The 19540-nt window shown below is 53.4% G+C and overlaps 1 protein-coding gene across 3 annotated transcripts in view; it reads right to left on the bottom strand.

Annotated features, from left to right (window-relative positions):
* EP400 (E1A binding protein p400) overlaps nucleotides 1-19540 on the bottom strand; it is a 113975-nt gene that overhangs the window by 46962 nt on the left and 47473 nt on the right. For all 3 annotated transcript variants that reach the window (XM_079943609.1, XM_079943610.1, XM_079943611.1), the window contains 11 exons: nucleotides 17359-17466; nucleotides 16239-16429; nucleotides 15823-16000; nucleotides 11032-11168; nucleotides 9866-10035; nucleotides 9158-9332; nucleotides 8920-9056; nucleotides 6404-6590; nucleotides 3995-4161; nucleotides 2391-2557; nucleotides 1299-1541 (listed from right to left, as the gene is read on the bottom strand). In XM_079943609.1, the coding sequence (XP_079799735.1) occupies nucleotides 1299-1541; nucleotides 2391-2557; nucleotides 3995-4161; nucleotides 6404-6590; nucleotides 8920-9056; nucleotides 9158-9332; nucleotides 9866-10035; nucleotides 11032-11168; nucleotides 15823-16000; nucleotides 16239-16429; nucleotides 17359-17466 (1860 nt within the window). The remainder of the gene's footprint in view (nucleotides 1-1298; nucleotides 1542-2390; nucleotides 2558-3994; nucleotides 4162-6403; nucleotides 6591-8919; nucleotides 9057-9157; nucleotides 9333-9865; nucleotides 10036-11031; nucleotides 11169-15822; nucleotides 16001-16238; nucleotides 16430-17358; nucleotides 17467-19540) is intronic.

The following is a 19540-nucleotide window of genomic DNA, read 5'->3' as shown; positions in this document are numbered from 1 at the left end:
TCACACTAATTTGAACTAGATCGTAGGATTCAGTCTATAATTTTAACTGTGAAAACATGGAAGATTTAACACTGCTTAAAGCATTTTTTTTCCTTAAAAACAGAACTCAGATGGAGTCATATGCACCTCACTCAAAAAGGTACCACCTTCAAACGGTAATTCAATAATAGCTTTAAAGGCTTTTTTTTTTTTTAAAACCCAATGGTTGATATTCGAGTCTAGATGTTCCTCCCATGAAAATTCAGGCCAGAATTAGTAGTGATGCTATAAAGAGAATAGTTAGCAAAAGACGAGGAAAACATCCAAGGATATCTTGCCCACAGAAACCATAAACAGGAAGGGAAAACGGAAAAAGAGATGCAGAGATCTGTGCACAGAACTACGACTCTCCCACAAGCCCTCCTCAGTCCAGAAGTGGAGGCATGAAAGGCGGCCTGACCCTGCGCCCCCCAAGCACGGCCCCTGGGTACACCCCCGGGACTCCTACCCCTGGCCCAAAAGAAAGAAAAAGCGCAATGTATGCAAGGGCTGTCCTCCCCTGGGCAATGAACCAGGATAAGTGCTTCGCATCTGCTGGCACGGAAGACAGGCTCATCACAAGAGAAAACCAGCCTGAACCCGGTGTCTCCTCATGACACTACTTCTCTCTCTCTCCTGTCTCTCCAGAGAGGCCTCAACACAACTTGTGGCAACCGATAAAGTGCTCCAGGTGGCATGTGAGAAAAGGTGTGGCCCAGGACAGTTTCCATCAGGGTACTTCCAACAGCAGGGTGGACAGAGGTAGTACCCTAATCGCGCTGGTCACAATAAAAAGTTCTATTTAAAAAATGTAAGAAGGTTGCGATGTTTCAGGGAGTTATTACAAAATGTCTCACTTGAGCAATAGTCATTCCAGATTTAAATTTGGTAATAAGCAAGAGACTAAAAGGAAGTCGAAGCCTAGTTCACAAGGCTTTCGTTTTATTGCCCTTTGCTCTCCGAGGGGCCCTGGAGGCTGGCGGGACAAACCCGTGGCTCACAGAGGAGAAGTACCATCCTCGGCCACCGGGCCGGGCACGAGCACGGGGGAGAAGCAGAGCTGACGGACGGGGTCAGAAGGAAGGACAGAGAAAGGCCCTGAGCGGAGCCCTCCCTCTGCAGATTTAGGGCTGGAAAGGACAGCGTGGCGAAAGGCAGCACCGGACACGGGGTCGGGGAGACAAAGGGAGTGGACAGCAAGGCCCTTCACACGCCGCTCGTGTGAACGCAATGTCCTCGTACAAAGAGGTGGCAGACCCAGGAGAGGCGAAGCCACTTACTAGGCAGGCGCGCCTGGGCCTGCGAGGTGAGCACCAGCCCCTGAGGCAGCGCGCTCTGCCCGGCCGGGTGCGAGGGGGCCTGGGGCTGGGGCTGGGGCGGGCCCGGGGTGGAGGCCGGGGCAGTGGTTTGAGCCCGCAGTTTCACAGGATGGGCTGGGCTAGGTGCTGTGCTGAAGGTCGAGGCGGGCTGGTGTCTCGGAGCACCGGTGGAGGCCTGAGAGGTCTGAAACGGGGTTGCTGGCGCTGCAATCGATAAGGTTGGTTTGTGCAAAGCTGTTAGAGGTTCTTCAGAAAATGCAGTATTAAACCCGAATTTTAAAGAAATAAAACAAACATTACTTCATACCGCCTCTCAAAGGAGACGCCCTCTCTAAAAAGGGGGTGGGTGGTCTATAGGATGAGAGAAATCTAATTTTTTATCCGTCGTTAACTATTGATATTTTCACTTCGAGTCCACCAGTCCACGACACGGTGCATTTCTGGAGTAAACGGGAGTGTCACAAGCCGGCCCCTTCGGGCATGTCCGTGAGAACCACATCTTAACCACGCACGGAGGTCAGGCAGCGCTGGCGTCCCCAGCTGCACGAAGAGCTCTTGCAACAAGCAGCTCTGGCATTTATGAAGATCTCAGAAAAACACAGGGGACTTGACATTGAGGACCCCGTGGATTAGGGTTAGAAGACAATTTTTATTACCTTTTCTGCCATTTAACCCTATCCTTCTTCAAGTAACAATCAGGTTACATTGAAGCGGTGGCACAGAACACAAAAGCAGACTTCCTCAGAAGTTTCATAAATGACTTCGACACGCGTTTCCCGACATAAAAGAGAACGTTTCTGCCGAGGTACATCTTCCCCATCACATCAACAGTAACTCGACTAAGAAGGGGCTATCTTATACAGTTCAAAGACATAAAAAAAAAGCGTAAAACTCACGTGAGAACTACACATGGTCTCCTGGGCAGAGCCAGGGTGCACGGTCCCACTCCCGCTAGAGGAGTGGTCACACGTCCCCATGGGGCCAGGGAAGCACGAAGAACTTCTTCCACAAAAACCCTCTGCGGTGCCGAGCACACCCCCACGAGAGGCATACCTTTTGCATCCGGATTTGCAGAGAACGTGGCGATGGGCGGCCGTCCTCGAACGTGGCCCTGCGGCGTGGCAGTGGCTGTGGGCGTGGCCGTCCGGGGCGGGTGTGTGCTGGGGAAAGCCACGGTGCGGCCCTCGGGCTTCTGGCCGTACTGCACGGGCTGAAACAACCTGGACGCCCGAGCGCGGGCAGGAAGACACGAGCACTGCTGAGACGCGGCAGGCATGGCCTCTTGGACGGGCCCCGGGGATACAGGGCTGCCCCGCGGGCAGTGGGGTTCCCACACCCTGGGTGCAGTTTAAAGAGGGGTGGGGGGATTTCTAAATGCTGTGCTAAGAAGCAGCGCTCACCAGGGACGCTGAGGGAGGTGCTTAGTACCTAAAAATGGTACATCTACCCCAACGCTTGGGCGATGCAGGGGTGAATGTGATTAAGTTCCCGTGAACGTGGACTAGAAAAACTGCTTCTAACACGTAAAGTCCATTCTACTACTCTTCTGAATAAGAGTAAAGTGGGGTGAAAAGTCAACTTGCACAACTAGGTAACAAGGCAGTACAGGAAATGGAGAGAATCAGCAGAAATGGTAAAGGCACCCCACAGGCACCAGTGGGTAAAACTGTGAAGGGGGATCCACACCATGGCTGCTTCGTCCGATTTTATCACAAGCAACATGCTCCTCCTGTTTCTTTAACCTGGAAAACCATGATGGCAGGACTTCTATACCAAAACCCCCGTGCCACGCGCAGCCAGCAGAAAGCCACTACCCGAGGCCGGGCGGCTTCGTTGCCCTGGCCACGTGTTTAACTGAGGGCTGCAGGCTCCCGTGAGTGTGGGCCAGGCAGCCGAGGCGAGGGTGGTCGGATCCAAGTCGCCAGGGAGGTCACACAGAGAAAAGGCAACAGAAATGGCTGCCATCTGCAGAGCTGGCCCATTTCTCGCGAGAACACCTGTCTGCTTTTCCTTTGTTTTTAGCTGGAGCACAGAGTTGTGCACAAATCCGGCTGCACGGGTGTGGCCTGTCTTGAATCACGTGTTTCGAGTTCCTCCATCTGCGTGCACCGCTCCTCCCAGTCTTGTGGCACCTGTATCATGTCCCTGGAGGCCCTTGATGCTGCAGTCAGGGGTGGAGCCTCTGCCAGACCTCAGGGTCCCAAGCCCGCCCCCCCGCAGTGCCCCCCTGCCCTGACGGTTGCCACCATACCCGCACCAGGTCAGAGGCAGCCTGACCACCCCGCCCCTGACCACCTCCCCAGGCAGAGCCCTCCCAAAGGCCAGCGCTTCTTCAAGATGATGAAAAGAGCCTCTCCTACGCCCTGCACACCCCTACTGCTTATCCCAGCATCCAAGGACATCTGGGTCATTTCCAGGAGAAGCAGATAGCCAGATTAGATGACTAGCCTTTCTTTTCACAGGCTGTAGCCCCAGGTCTCGTGTGGAGCTCCAACCTGGTGGTCCCAGGTCTGCCCGAGAGGCTGCGGGGCCGGGGTCCCTTTCAGCAGGAGAAGAGGGGATGCCACCCAGACCCCACGACACACAACCAGCCAGGACCCAGCCAGAGCCGGCTGGTGAGCAGGAAGTGACGCTCCACACCACACCACACCACACACCTGCTGGGCTTCAGTCTGACGGCCGCTGGCCTGCCCGATGGTGGCGGCGCGGTGAACAGCTCCTCGAAGAGTTTCCGTGTCACCTTCTTCTTACCCAGCAGTTCTGACTCGTGGCGAGTCATTTTATTTTCTAAGCCAATAAGATCAAATATAGAAAGGTCGGTTTCCTAAGGAGAAAAAGAAAACAATTTTGCTACAGGAGGCAGGAAGAAAACAGCTGACTAGGAATCCAGGTCGATTCCAAACCGGGAAGGCCAGGCCCCGAGCAGCCGTATTGCTGAGAGGCACCCGCCGGACCTCGGTGTGCTCAGTTCCCCAACTTAAAGAAAGGTGGGAGTGATGGCACGTGGTCATCCCGAGTGGCAGTGGGAAAGGAGAGGGTGGCACTTAAGAGACAGACTAGACTCAGCAGAGAGGGACGAGCCTGGAAAACGCTCGTCTAAACGGACGGAGATGCTCGGCCTCGTTGGGGAGGCTGAGGGAGAGACCCTAGCGTGCTGGTGCAGGTGCAGCGGGCGTGTGGCACGTCGCTATGTCCGGAGCCCTGGGGATGTTCACTCCACCTGTGCTTCTCTCAGACGTTCTCACCCCCACCAGGATGGCGGGAATCAAAGAGGATGGACAGCAGGTGTGGGCAAGGATGTGGAGACGTGAATGCCCCCACCCCCTCACACCCTGGTGGGGATGGGAAACCTGGCAGCCACCATGCAAGGCAGTTGATCAAAAGGTTAAACATGGACTCTACACGTGACCCTGCAACTCCTCGCCCGTCAGACATGTGCCCAAGAGGAGCCCCACAAGAAGGGAGCCCCACGCCCACGCAAAACTTGCACATGAATGTGCACTCACAGTGGCCAAAAAGTGGAAACCACCCAAGTGCCCATCAGCTCGTGGACGGATGAACATACTGCAGTCCATCCAGACAATGGAGGAAGGAGATTCTGACACAGGCTGCAACGTGGATGAACTCTGAAAATATTATGCTCAAGTGAAGTGAGCCATTGATATAAAGCATCTGGACCTGGTGAATCCACAGAGACAGATGCAGGTAAGTGGCTGCCAGGGCTGGGAAGGGGAGGGGGAGTGGGAATGACAGTGCGTGTGGATTTTCTCCTTGGGGTGATGAAATGTTCTAGTATTAGTGGTGATGGCTGTTACACAACTCTGTGAATATACTCAAACCAACGAACTGTATGCTTCAGAACAGTGAGTTTTACGATAACGAGCTACCTCAATAAAACTGTTTTTCAAATGAAAACACAACATAGAAACTATTATCCATGAAACACCCCCCCGCCCCCGTGGTATCTTGAGGTAGCCTGCTTCTGACGCAACTTCATCCTCCATGGCTCCATTTTTCTTTAACTCAACGAAAAACTCATCCCTACCTAAAAGTAATACTATAAATCAACTACACTCCAATAAAAGAGTAGTAGGCATAGTGGTAGGAATCACATTCATCACGTAACTCACCACATACTACTGCTTACCAACCAGGCCCTTCCTCAGACCATCACGTACATTAACTGACCGACTCCTCACGACTTGCCGGTGTGGTGAGGAAACCGAGGCAGACTGACCACCCGAGGCCGCACTCCTCGTGGGGCAGAGCCGGGACGTGAGCCCCTGCAATCTGGCCCCAGGGCCCCTGTCCTGTCCACACCCCGAACCTGCACAAGCCTGTCGAAGCCACAGAGCTGGTTCCTGTTTCTCCACATTTGTGAGACCTCGGCCCCTGGTCCTCTGGGGTAGAGACAGCCGAGGGGAACTCAGGCACCAGCCTGCCAGCGGCCGGCTGGCCTGGGCAAGCTCTCGGCCTCCTGCGTGGAAGCCAGAGCAGGAACGACGGCCCTTGAGGGCTCGGCCCTGCCCTGCTGAGAGCCACGAGCCCAGCACACTTGCGCTCAGAATCACCCAACCTAACCCAATCTCTTTTGTTTTAAACATTTTGGTTCTGGAAAAACTTTCCAAAATTACCCCAAAATTCAAACACAGAAAGGTATACGACTCTCTTTTTTTGGTCAAAAAATAACCGAGTTTCCCCACCTAGGGACAGTTACTAACATTTTAACAGAAAGGCCCCCGCGGGCCTCAGACCACGCGCGCGCGTGTGAGGACACCCCCGCGGTCCCGCAGTTCCGAGCCCTGCTCTCCTCCACACGCTCTGCCATTTCTCAGGGGCCAACGGTCAGGCGAGGAAAACCCTCCCTGCTCCTTCACACTGTGGGCTCACCCCTCGGGGCCCATTCCAAAGCGGGTTCTAGGTCGAGGGGAAGGCCCATCACGCCGCCACTCGATGCTGCCCAGCATCAGGCGATGGCGAAACGCAGGACGCAAGTTAGTGGAGACCGACATTCCGGAAGCACCCAGAACAGACCTCAGGCAGAGCCGCCCGCACCCTCTGCGTACCTTCCAGAAGTCTCGGTCAAGCGCCTTCAGGATGAGCGAGGCCGAGCGGCACTGCAGCGGCCCCGCCGTGTAGGAGGACTCCGGGAGCCGGGGCGCCACCAGCCCGGGGTGGTTGCAGATCCGCTGCAGCCGCAGCAGGATGCTCAGCACGTCCACAAAGCGCCCGCTCTTCAGAGCTTCCTGCGTCCTGTGCGTGGGGAGAGACACAAGCACTGCCTTGGCTGCGAGCACGTGCCGGCCGGGCTCCACAGACACGCAGTCGGCGTGCTCTCCCCAGACCTGGCTCGCACGGCAACGACATCCGGACCCACCTCTGTGCGGTGAGGGTTCTCAGACTCGCTCACCACCCCCGTGACACAGAATGGGCAGCCGGAGAGCCAGGGCGCGCGGCAGACGGGAACAGCCCTCCTTGCCTCCCGCGACAGGGATGACGCCATTCTCCACGGCAGCCATGACGGGCGCCGGCAGGCAGTGGCGGGGTGAGAACACCCGGCCTGGGGGAGAAGGCCCTCGAGGGGCAGGGGTAGGAGTGACTGGACGGGGTGGTCCGGCGAAGGAGGAGACCCACAGGCCTGACACCGCACCGGCGCCACGGGGGCCACAGTGCGGGGACTGCATGGAGGCCAGCTGAGACCTCCAGGCTGGGGGCCCCCAAGGGCGGCCGCAGAGCACAGCGCACCCAGCAGGCGAGGCAGGAAGGAGCCGTGGAGCGGGGCGGGCAGGGACTCGTGAGCAGAGGGGGAGCAGAGGGGGAGCAGAGGGGACGGCAGGACGGGAGGACGGCCTGGACGGTGGAGCACAGCGTCCTGAGTCAGGCAAGCCTAGCGGAGAGGCACGTCTGGGGAAGCCAGTCCCGCACACATGGGATCTGCGGTGCCTGGGGACAGCTCAAGCCGCCACAGGAGGACGCGGTCAGCCCGGCGGCCCAGGCAGCTCCCGCCAGGACGGAGCGCGTGGGCGCAGGGGTGGAGCGGGGTGGGGTCGGGGACGTGGACGGCGCACAGGCGGTGCCAGAGAGCAGAAGGGGAGAGGGGAGGGCGGCCGTTCAGAGGCCAGCGATATGTGTCCGGATGAGACAGGAGAGAAAACACAAGACCAAGAAAACTGCACATGGAGGCTCCTGAGGGCTGAGCTCAGAGCTGCCGGAAGGGCTATAACAGAAACCAGGAGGAGGCGGCACCACCACAGGCGGGCCCGCAGGGCTCTCTGGGAAGGCGGTAGAAACGTGTGACACGGTCGCCACGCAGAGGGCAGGAAGGCGCTGACCGGGAGCGACGTTCAGAGCCCGTCCAAGGACCCCGAGGCCACCGCATCAACACGCACCGAGGCGTGCGGGGCACGCCCGGGAGCCGCCGTGGGGTCAGCACAGGCCTGCTCATGGCCCCCCTTGACTTGACCAACAGGCCCGAGAGAAAGAGGTGCAGGGACCTAAGACAGGGAATCTCCCCGCCGCTCCATCGGGATCTTGCGGCACAGGACAACCTAGGCTCTGCTGGCCCAGTGCTTCCCGGATGCAGGGGCCTCTCCTATGAGCACACAGAGAGCATCCCACACTCGACAAGCGGGACCAAGGTCGTCACTGCCAAGCGCAACCGAAGCGACGTCCCACGGCACGCCACCAAAGAGCGACACGGCAGGCGTCCCGAGGACGCCGGGGCTCTGTCTGTCTGGTGAAGGGATGCCTGCTGGTCCAGGACCCGCCCTCTGCGCACGCTGCGATTCTCTCCGGATCAGCACGGGCTGAGACAGCTGACCGCCAGCAGGCGCCAGCCGTGCCGCGGGCTGTCTGCTCCCAGTGTCCCGGAAGCAGGAGCTGTCACTGCACGTGTTGTCAGGGGTGGGGTCTCCACATCTCCTATGCCTGACTGAGATGGTCAACGGCCTGCCGCAGCATGACGCTGGTTGCCAAGGACTGGCTACTTACACTCCGTCCTAAAGCTGTCTAAAAAGAAGCCTATGACATAAGCAGGCATTAACAGCAAAACCCTCTCCTGCACACCTGCTGCCGTGGACGCTATCCGGACCACGTTACGCACTTAAGCACACAACGCTCGCGACCAATGACAAAGAGCCAAACAGGTCACGGGAAGGATCATGGACAGGATGGGGCCCCACCCTTCTAGGGTCCATACAGAGGTGCCCGTGGCCACCCGGTGTGGCCCTGGAGCGCCATCTGCGCCTGACCACACGGCACACGGGCCTCGGTCTCACATCCTACACGCGGCTGTGAACGGACGAGCCACTCAATCAGCACGGCCTCCTGCGTGAACCTCCAGTGCGGTGCGGCACCGAGCGGCTTGCGACGCTGTACTCCTCCTGGGCCGGCTCTGGGCATGGCCTCTGATGGGACCAGGGAGGGGCAGCCTGCCAGTCTGAGAGGAGCGGAGCTGCCAGGGCCGGGCGTGAGCATGGCCTCCAGCTGCAGAGGCCCACCGCCGAGGAGGAGCCTTCTGGAAGGCCAGAGGGGCCCGCTCTTCCCCAGGAAGGTGGCCAGGAGTGCGCAGCCCTGAGCTCACCCCGGCTGCAGGATGACGTCCTCGTACAAGGCCTTCTGTCGATTGGAGAGGCGGCACTTCAGGACGTGCTCGTATTTCTTCGTTAGCTGCTTCTCCACATCTCTCTTAGTTCTCCGCAAAATAAAGGGCTGTGTCACCTGAAAAAAGAAAGCTCTCCTTTGCTAAAATGAATTCGTGGCCCATGCACGCTAAGCCGGGGGTGCTCGTCAAGCAGGGACCCGCAGCGGCGGCCGCATACCCGGTGCAGCCGGATGACCACTTTGTGGTAGTAGTCCTGATTCTCCTCGCTGGGGGCTTTCAGGGGCAAGTGCAGGTACGGCCTGGAGATGCCCGGGATGAGGAAGTGCACCATGGTCCACAGCTCCAGGAAGGTGTTGTGCAGCGGGGCATCGATGAGCAGCAGTCGCTGCTGGCTGAACACACAACGGGAGACGACACCTGAAACGTCAAGCTGGGCGCAGAGCCTGTCTCGGGAGACATTCAAGGAAAGGGACAACGATCCTCGGGAGCTAACACACACACAGACACACACACACAGACACACACACACAGAGACACACACACACAGACACACACACAGACACACACACACGCACGCACACACACAGAGACACACACACAGACACACACACAGACACACGCACACACACAGAGACACACACAGACAGACACACAGACACACACACACACAGACACACGCACACACACAGAGACACACACAGACACACAAACACACACACACAGACACACACACGCGCACGCGCGCACACACACACACACACACACACGTCTTGAGGAACGGACTGAATTAAATGAGCGCCTTCAGTGAGGGGAGCCCTTGAAGCTGAAAGGCCATTCTGGGAGCCTGCAGTTTCCTACAGTCCCTCCAAAGAACCTTTACATCAACAATACCCAGCACACAACACGCGGAGAGGGGTGGCCAGACCTCTGCAGGGTGAACACGGCCTCCCAGTGCCTCTCGGTCATGCCCTTCACACGCTGCATCTCGTCGATGACCAGGCACTTCCAGCGCACCCGTGTGAAGGACGCGTAGCCCTTGAAGAACTGCTTGTAGGACGTGATGCAGACGTTGATGCGGTTGGGCTCTGTCCACCCCTGCAGCACAAAAGCCAGGCCTCACTGTCCGTGCAGGAACAAGCGGCCTGGAGAGGACTTCCGTGCGCGCTCACTGCCCACCTAACCTGCCCCACCGCCGTCACCCCTCCTTTTCCTTGGTCACCTGCTCTCTCATCACACGGAAACAGCTGTTTATGTTTTTATGATCTTTTTCTTTAGGAGGCTGAGCACGTGTGGACAAATTACGAAACTGCCTTGCAGGCATTAACAGCATCCAGAAATGGGGCTCGCTTTCATAGTCTATCATCTTAGCGATGGAACACGTATTCAGAAGATGACAGGAAATGTGAGCAGCTATGCTGCAGCTGACTACATTCCAAGATATTAAAAAGCAAATTAATTACCAGAGAGTTAAAAAAAAAGAGAGAGAGGAAAAAAGAAAAGACCACTCGAAGTACCCGCTTTTTAAGTAAATATTACTCAACACAGTAGAGTCTAACCATAAGGCAAAATGTCCTCTCCGATGAAAACCTGTGACCTGTAACATACTTCTACCTAGAATCTAGTGCTAGGAACTACTGGGCAGAAAACAGAAAAGTAAGAGTCCACATTTATTTCAGAAGCTCATCTGTTTGTCACAAATATTCCTAATAAACACATCCATGGGAATTATTTTACGGATCTGTAATTCAGAACTCAGGATGCATCACACTTTCTTATTTCTGCCTGTGATAACCAACAGGTCTACAGTTTAATAAAAGGATGACAGCACCTCCAGAGACCATCCGAGCTCTGGGGGAAGCTCCCTCGCTTCCTGGGAGGTGAACACAAGCCCTGCATGGAATGGCGGTTTCCTGAGTGTAGTCTATGCTTCAAGGGGGCTCTAAGCCCAGACAACTAGAAGGTCTCGTATCTCATAAACGAGTGATTGACAGTAATTACACTAACAAGCAGGTGTGGACACTTTGAAATGTGTCTTCTATAGAAAGTAAGATGTTTTCTGTTGAGTTCTATTTCAAGTTTAAACTAACATACCTGTCTCTTTGCCTTGAGTTCTCTATGGCTGCCAACATACAAGAGCGTTTTGAGCCCCGGACACCAGCGCTTCAGTTCGAGCTCCCACTTGAGGATGTTACAGCTCCTCACAACGACAAGATGAGGGCCCCAGTTGCCTACACAGGAGACATACAAATGCCCTCTGTAACAAACACCATCTGTCTGGGGCAGGTCCCCGGCGCTGTGCCCGGTCAGCAGGTGTGCGTGAGGCCAGGGTGCGACTAGAGCAGACATCACTGGGACGCGGGGGGTCCCTGCCCGCCCTACAGCGCAGCCGCCACCGTCAGGACGGGCCGCTGCCCGGCTCCCAGGGCCAAGGCAGGACACACTCAACAGAGAGGAACTGAGTGAGTGAGCAGCCAGTAAAATGAGAGCGGATTCAAACATGACCCCTTAATGTAAGCAGGGGAAGGACTCCCATCTACAGTGAACAATGCTCAGAAAGGAAGACCCTCAGCCTCGAGCCCCGCGGCCGGCACGGCCCGCTGGCAGCCCCATGCTACAGGCGCTGGTCCAACACTCACACTCGTCACGGTCCCCAGCCGCCCGTCCGAACACACCCAAACCCATCCCAACCCAGCCCAAAGCACACGGTTTCAACTGCATTCTTTGGAAAACTAAGCGTTTCTTAAATTTCTGGGCAATACACACATAAATGTCAACTTCTGTGCTACAAATAAACATAAACCAAGTTAAAAGTCAGAAATGGCAGGCTGGAAAAAATATCTGTAACGCACACATCTAGAGCCATTACAGCTCATGAGCGAAGGGTCATTACCACTGATCCTTGAAAAGAACCAGCCAAAACGGGAGAAAACATCTGCAAACGATACAGTTGGCAAGCGTGTAACATCCAAAACATACAAACAGCTCATAAAACTCAATATTGAAAAGACAAACACCTCAATCAACAAATGGGCAGAAGACCTAAACAGACATTGCTCCAAAAGACACAGATGGCTAAGAGGCACATGAAAAGATGCTCAACATCGCTAATTATCAGAGAAACGCAGATCAAAACTACAGCGAGATATCACCTCATACCGCTCAGAACGGCCACCGTCAAAAAGACTACAAGCAGTAAACGCTGCAGAGGGTGTGGAGAGAAGGGAACCCTCCTACGCTGCTGGTGGGAATGTAAGTTGGTGCAGCCACTGTGGAGAACAGTATGGAGGTTCCTCAAAAACTAAAATGAGTTGCCATATGATCCAGCAGTCCCGCCCCTGGGCACATATCCTGAGAAAACTCTAATTAGAAAAGGTACAAGCACCCAAGGGTCACAGCAGCACTATTCACAATAGCCAAGACATGGAAACAACCTGAATGTCCATCAACAGAGGAATGGATAAAGAAGATGTGGTGTACACACACACACACACACACACACACACACACACACACACACAAATACTACTCAGCCATAAAAAAGAATGAAATAATGCCATTTGCAGCAACATGGGTGGACCCAGAGATTATCATACTGAGTGAAGTAAGTCAGCGAAAGACAGATATTATGTTAACACTTATATGTGGAATCTAAAAAATAATACAACTGAACCCATTTACAAAACAAAAAAGATTCACAGACACAGAAAAAAAAATAACAACTTATGGTTACCAAAGGGAAATTAGGAGTATGGGATTAACATACAAACTACTATACATAAAATCGATAAGCAGGGCTTCCCTGGTGGCACAGTGGTTGAGAGTCTGCCTGCCAATGCAGGGGACGCGGGTTCGAGCCCTGGTCTGGGAGGATCCTACATGCCGCAGAGAAACTAAGCCCATGCGCCACAGCTGCCGGGTCTGTGCTCTAGAGCCCGCGAGCCACAACTACTGAAGCCTGCACGCCTGGAGCCCGTGCTCTGCAACGCGAGAGGCCACTGCAATGAGAGGCCTGCGCACCGCGGCAATGAGTGGCCCTCGCTCACCGCAACTAGAGAAAAGCCCGCATGCGGCAATGAAGACCCAACGCAGCCAAAAATAAATTTAAGAAAAAAAAAAATCGACAAGCAGTAAGGATTTACTATAGCACAGGGAACTATATTCAATATCTTGTAATAACCTATAATGGAAAATAACCTGAAAATATCTATATATAACACTGAATCACTTTGCTGTACACCTGGAACTAACACAATAATATAAGTCAACTATACTTCAATTAGAATAAAACCACCTAAGAGGAAAACGAACAAGGAAGTGAACAGAAATTCTACAAAGGATGGGACTTCCCTAGCGGTCCAGTGGTCAGGACTCCGTGCCTCCACTGCGGAGGGCCTGGGTTCGATCCCTGGTCAGGGAACCAAGATCCCACAAGCTGCGCGGTGCAGCCAAAAAAAAAAAAAAGAAAAAGAAAAAAGAAATTTCACAAAGGGAAACATACAAGCAGACGATACACTCTCTGAAGGGCATGACCTCGTGAGTACGGAAATGTAAATCAACCCCAGGTGCCTTCCCCCTCCAGTGAAAAGCAAGTTTGTTTGTTTGTTTCACTAGCATTTAGCACGTTGTTCCATTTCTGGAGAGGAGGGACAAGTGTCTATATATGTGTTTGTGAGCATGTCTGTTGACACTTGGGCGAAGCAAGGCAGGACACACAGCAGACTGCCCCGAGGGGTCACCACTGGGGATGGAAGCAGGTGGACAGCTACAGACTGTTGGCTGTTTTACTTTAGAAAGAAAAAAGTGGTGAGTTTGTGAGGGATTCCAACTGTGAACTTACCAGAACCCCCTCGCTCAGAGTCTCTTGGAGTGAGCCCTCTGCTCTTGAGGAACCGGTGAACTCCAGCTTTACGGTCCCACAGTGAGGAGGAGGCCAAGGACACTTGGCTCCAGGGGGCGGGGGCAGGCAGGGGAGCCAGGTCCCAGGCAGGCCCCACTCGGCCTGTCCTGTGCGGAAGCGGAGTGGGCGGCACACGCCTGCCCGCTCTCCCTTCAGGCCCCCCAGGACCTGCCAGGCCCCCGCCTCTCCCCCAGGGCGGCAAGCTTCCCAACAGCTGGCCCTCTGAGTCTGTTCCCAGCACCAAGGAGGTCCAGTGACCCCTCCGACACCCGCACTAACACAGACCTCTAACCAGGAAGAGCCAGAGCCCGCGCAGCCTGCAAGGCTCTCACCTGGCCGGCCGGCGGCCTTCCTGGCTCTGCACCCTCTGGCCTCCGCACCAGCCTCAGCACTGTCCCGTAGACACAACGGCAACCCCTTCCGCCTCTGCACCCGCCACCCCATGTTCCCAAGCCCCCCGATCCTGGTGGCCACGGCTCTCTCAGGCCTCTGCTCACGGGCTGTGCCGAGCACACCATACACAATGGCACCGCGCTGCTTCCCGCGTGTGGGAGCCTTACTCGCTGTGCCTGCCGTGAGCCTCACGGGTGGGGGGGCTTCGTTCTGCTCACAGCTGCACCCCCGGTGCCTGCAACAGTGCCTGGGACCAGGTAGGTGCTGGGTAAGCACCTATGGAACGAATAACTGATCCACTTGTTTGTTCAACCGATGAAATAAAATCCCCTACTTTTGAAAGTGTACACTGCTTCCAAGTTCTTACTATTATAAATACAATAATGAACGCTTTTTTCAACAATACAATAGTAAGACAAGGTAGCTCTTCTATCTTGAGATAACTATATATATAAAAACTCATTTTAAAGTACTACATCGTACACTTTGTGGTACTGGGTCAAAAACAAACATATTAGCGCAAGGAAATAAGGCCTCAAAGTTGATCCATTTGTACTAGAGGTAAGATCAAGTAAGCTTTCAAAACCAAGGGCAAAGAAGAGTTATTTACTAAAGACGCTAAGGTAACTGTGAAGGAATTTAGAGGGGCCGGGGAGGAAGAAACGATCCCAGGGCTGAAGGAATCTCCATCCAGCCGACTCAGGGTGCCGACTCCCCCTAAACTCGAGGGGCCCCCCCCTGCTACTGAAGCTGTGACACGGAGATGAAGGCGGAGGCCTGTGCTTCCTCAGGAGCTGGCTACGTGCTGGAACGCGAGGTTCCTGCTCCCCTACCCCCGGTGCTACGGGACACTTCCCTCGCGGGAGGAAGCCTATAAGCCCCTGTCCCATGTTAGAGAGACGCACACAGGCTCGTCCACAGCCCCACAGCACAGGCGGGGAGCAGGCGGGCGCCAGGCCCACAGCCAAGCGGAGGGCAGTGAACGGGGGCCGAAGGCTGAACGTCTGTGCGAGCTGGAAGAGCCGAGGGGTGAGGAGGCAGACGTCCGGGGCGAGGGCACGGCCTGCCGCGGAGTGCGGGCACCCCATCCCTCTGCTGCTGCACAGACGCCGAGCCCTCGCAAGGCTCCAGGGGTGGCGGGATCCAGCAGAGAGACAGGAGGGCCTGCGCCACAGCACAGGGAAGGCGCCGATGGGCCTCGGCAGGGCGACCAATCACGCCACGGGGGACGCGCACCCGTCAGCCCACGGGCAGCCCAAGGGGAGAGCCCGGCCACGAGGACTCATGCCAACGTGAAGTAGCGCAGAGGCCCTGCGGCCTGGAAGTCACAAAGCCCCAGTCACACAGCCTGCTGGGTCTTATATTACGTTAGACTTTGAAAAATGGTGAGTTACTCGATCTAGTGTTTGTTGTGAACGAGTGCTTTGTTTGTTCCAGTGATGAGTGCCTCTGAGCCCAGTTCTCTGAGTCTGGACCAGAGCACGGAACAAAGGAGCAGAGAATAAAGGCCTCTCCCCACCCTCACGCCAGATGCACTGCCTATGGTTCAGTTTCAGCAAATACGAACTGTTCAAAAAACAACAAGCTCTTACCTTCATTACAGGCTAGGTGGGCAAAAAAAGCAATGATCTGCACTGTTTTACCAAGCCCAGCTTCATCTGCCAATACGCCATTGAGGTTCTTCCGGTAGAGCTTGGCCAGCCAGTCCAGGCCAATCTTCTGGTAATCTCTGAGGGCGCCGTACAGAAGAGCCGGAGCGTTCAACTTCACCTGCAGGGGCAGACGGGCCCAACAGGCACATCTCAGAACAACAATTACAACTGTTGTCAGATCACTCATATGATAAGCCTACTGGAAAGCCACAAAGATGATTTACAGATAACAGGAAAAGAAAGATCCTTAATTGTTTTTCCTGACAACTTCTGCGTTGGGATAAAGAGCTCGTTTGGAAGGAGGTAGCTTTTCCCCTTAACAGAGACACCCCCTCACACAGGGCGCAGCGGCTCACCGCGGTGCTGATCCGAGCACTGCCCTTGGGCAGGATGGCTTCGGCCACAGCGGTCACTTCTGCGATGTCCTTTGTGTGAGGCTTCCCGACAACCACTCTCTCTGTGGCTTTAAACTGGTCCATGATGAACAGCGAGTCGATGAGAACCACACCCTTCCGGCTCTCCCGGTCACCCGAGCAGTCTTCCATGTCTGTGATCAATGGAGAAACGGGATTTGTGAGGTTTGAGAGGCTGTGATAGTATTATGAGGCCACTTAACATGACAAAAAAAAGAGAGAGAAGAGAGAAAAGAAAAGGAGTTGCTAGAACCCAAACACTTCAAAGACAGAATTGGGCAGCAAGTTTTTAATCCACTTTAGATAGTTAACAATGTATCCAGATAAACAGGTACAAACTCTTATGGAGTTTGTAGGACCGCTCTGGAAGGCCCTTGGGTGAAGTTGGAAAATGTCTGTGCAGCATCAGGAGCTAGTATCACCCAGAGATTTACAGCCATCTAAGGGTTTAGTGACTGCCCTCCACCACCAAGAATGGAAGGATCAGAAGCATCCTAGTCTGGGCAAGCAAGGGGGCCACCAGCCCCCCCCTGGAGTCCTGCTGCAGCGTGGGGTTCGGCAAGCCCTGGCCTCCCCGCAGAATCTTCTGGGCCCCTCCCTTGCTGCCCCCCGCAGGCAGCCACGTCTATGGACCAGAACAGGGGGGATGAAAACAACACGTGGACTCTTCCGGGCGTAGTCTGTGTACCTCCTTGGAACTCCAATAAAAGTCAAGTAAAGTCCTTAAACTGGGTGTGTTAAATTAAACAAACACAGCACAGCCTGGATAAATGATAAAACCTAGGCCCGTAAAATGTGTATAAATCTGGAGAAGAGTATTTCTACATTGTTCACAACTTGATCAAGTACTCTGATAATTATGCCAAGTTAACCAATAAAAATAAAAAGCACAGAATTTAATGAAACTATTAATATAAACTTTCATATTAAATATATTTTCAACTTTTTATCAGACTGAAAGGAGTGAAGGTAATTCTTAAACTCTGTTTTAAGCACCCTTCCTCTGTTAAGTATTTTGGCTTTTGTTTTCAAAGCTGAATTCTTCAAAGATGTTAAAACAGACCTTCGTCTTCACTTGTCTCTTCACTGTCAGGTTTAGGTTGGGGCCACTGGAAATTCGGCAGAAAGGCACCTTCATACAACTTCATCAAATCAATTAAGGGCAATTCAGCTGGAAAGGATTGTAGGAAGAAAGATTATTTTACACCAATAGTGTCAGCAGGGAAGAAAACACAGTCAGGAGAAGGGCCCTTTCATATACAGTTGACCTTGAACAACTCAGGGGTCAGCGTTGCCGACCCTGCAGTGGAAAACCCGAGTGTAACTAGTCTGCTCTCCTTGTGCGAGGTTCCTCCACACCCGACCAGCCGTGGATCGTGCACCACTGGAGTGTTTACTATTGGAAAAACTCCACGTGTAAGTAAGTGGACCTGTGCAGTTCACACCCGTGTTGTTCAGGGGTCAAACGTATATTCCTTTTCCTAGCTTTAAATTAATTCCTTGGAAACTGTATGTATTTTCTAAAAGCACATTTATCTTTTTCCAAAAACTAATAATGATTGCCCGTTACTGATACAAGATATACGACCTTTTCTTTATAAAGATGAGAATCTTTGAAATGAAGAAACTCAACTTTTATTCATAAAGGAACAAATATTCCTGAAATAATCTTAATAAATGTACAGTAAAATCTACAGATTAATAAATGAAAATATAAAAATACCACGATAGAAATAATCAGAGGAGATGAGACATAAACATACGAAACATCAAGTAAAAGTAAAAATAAAACAAAAAATGTTCAAAAAAGATGATAAAATATTGCTATAGACTTTTTGTATAAAGAGCTCACCCTAACTGATCAAACAGCCCACCACACGGAAGCCCAGTGGGCGAGGGACATGGAGCTGTCTCACACACAAAACACTCTAAAGGGCTCATGAAGTATCTCTTTAACTGAGCACCTCCAGAAACCAGTGCGCAGTGCATCCCCCACTGCATGGCAACCACCTTACAACCGTAATGCTGGATGAGCATAATGAATCGAACAGTCTCACCACGGCGGGCGATGGTACGAACAGGCTTAACTTTTCTGGAAACCAGTGTGAAAAGCTGAAGAGCTTTAAATTTCATGCCCTCTGACGTCACTATTTCCCACTCCATGGGTCTGTCCAGGGGAGTAATCGGAAACTTGGACCCAGGTTGGTATTCAAACACAGTTCCACTGGGTGTTATATATAACAAGGCAACGAACGCTGTGAGCTGTGTACCCGTGATACATGAGCCTTTCTGCACGTACACCGTATGTCACTAAAATCTGTGGTCAAAGTAACAAACGCCACAGAGATGTACCCCAAAAGAACAGCATTAAGGGCTCTCTTCGTTTAAGACTTATAATCCAGTGACTTCACTTGCTCATGATTTAAACTATTCGTCATATGGGGCTGATAGGTAGATACGTGATAAAGCGAAGACCAATTGTGGAAGGGAGGTGGCGGGTGTATGGGCGTTCGTAATAAGGTTCTTCAACTTTTCTGTTTGCATGTTTTCATAACAAAATGCAGGGAAATGTACATATACATCATATAATGACTATCAAAGTAGGAAAAAAAGAAAAACAGCAGAAACAACTGAAAAACTACCTCAAGAATAAGATAATTCGTAAGGTGTCTTGGAACAAACAACTCACAGGAATCAACAGCCTTCACACGTATAAACTAGTTTGAAGATATAATGGGAAAGAAGATTCTATTTAGACAGAAAGTATTTCTATACTTCTTTAGACAGAAAGTATTTAAATACTTAGAATTTAGGTTTTAAAAAATTCACAACATCTTCATAAAGAAAGTGCTGAAAGGTTCATGAGGGGCACGAGAGGAGACCCGACCAGGAAGAGGCACCCCAGTGAATGGACGAAGATGTGCCCCGGTGACACGGCTCCCTGCGGTCACAGCCTGGTCAGTTCCCCTGAGTGGCCAGGGATAACCAGGGCGATCGCCTGCTGTGGGGACACCAGCCACCGTGCCACCCCATCCTGAGGACGCTCGAACAGCCACCCAGAGAAGTCCCCGTGTAGGGGGACTGGGCTCGCCCGCCAACAACCATCCACCCGGCCAGCTAGGGGGCCAGCAGGGGTGGACCGGAGGCTGGGCCTGCTGGCGGCCGCATCTCCGTGAGACCCGAGCCAGAAGCACCCGGCCGGGCTGCTCCCAATTCCTGCCCTACAGGAAGGGGTAGAGCAGCTC

The sequence above is a fragment of the Stenella coeruleoalba genome, assembly GCF_951394435.1.
Source record: "Stenella coeruleoalba genome assembly, chromosome: 14".
Classification (NCBI taxonomy): domain Eukaryota; kingdom Metazoa; phylum Chordata; class Mammalia; order Artiodactyla; family Delphinidae; genus Stenella; species Stenella coeruleoalba.
This window is presented reverse-complemented; position numbering and strand designations above follow the sequence as displayed.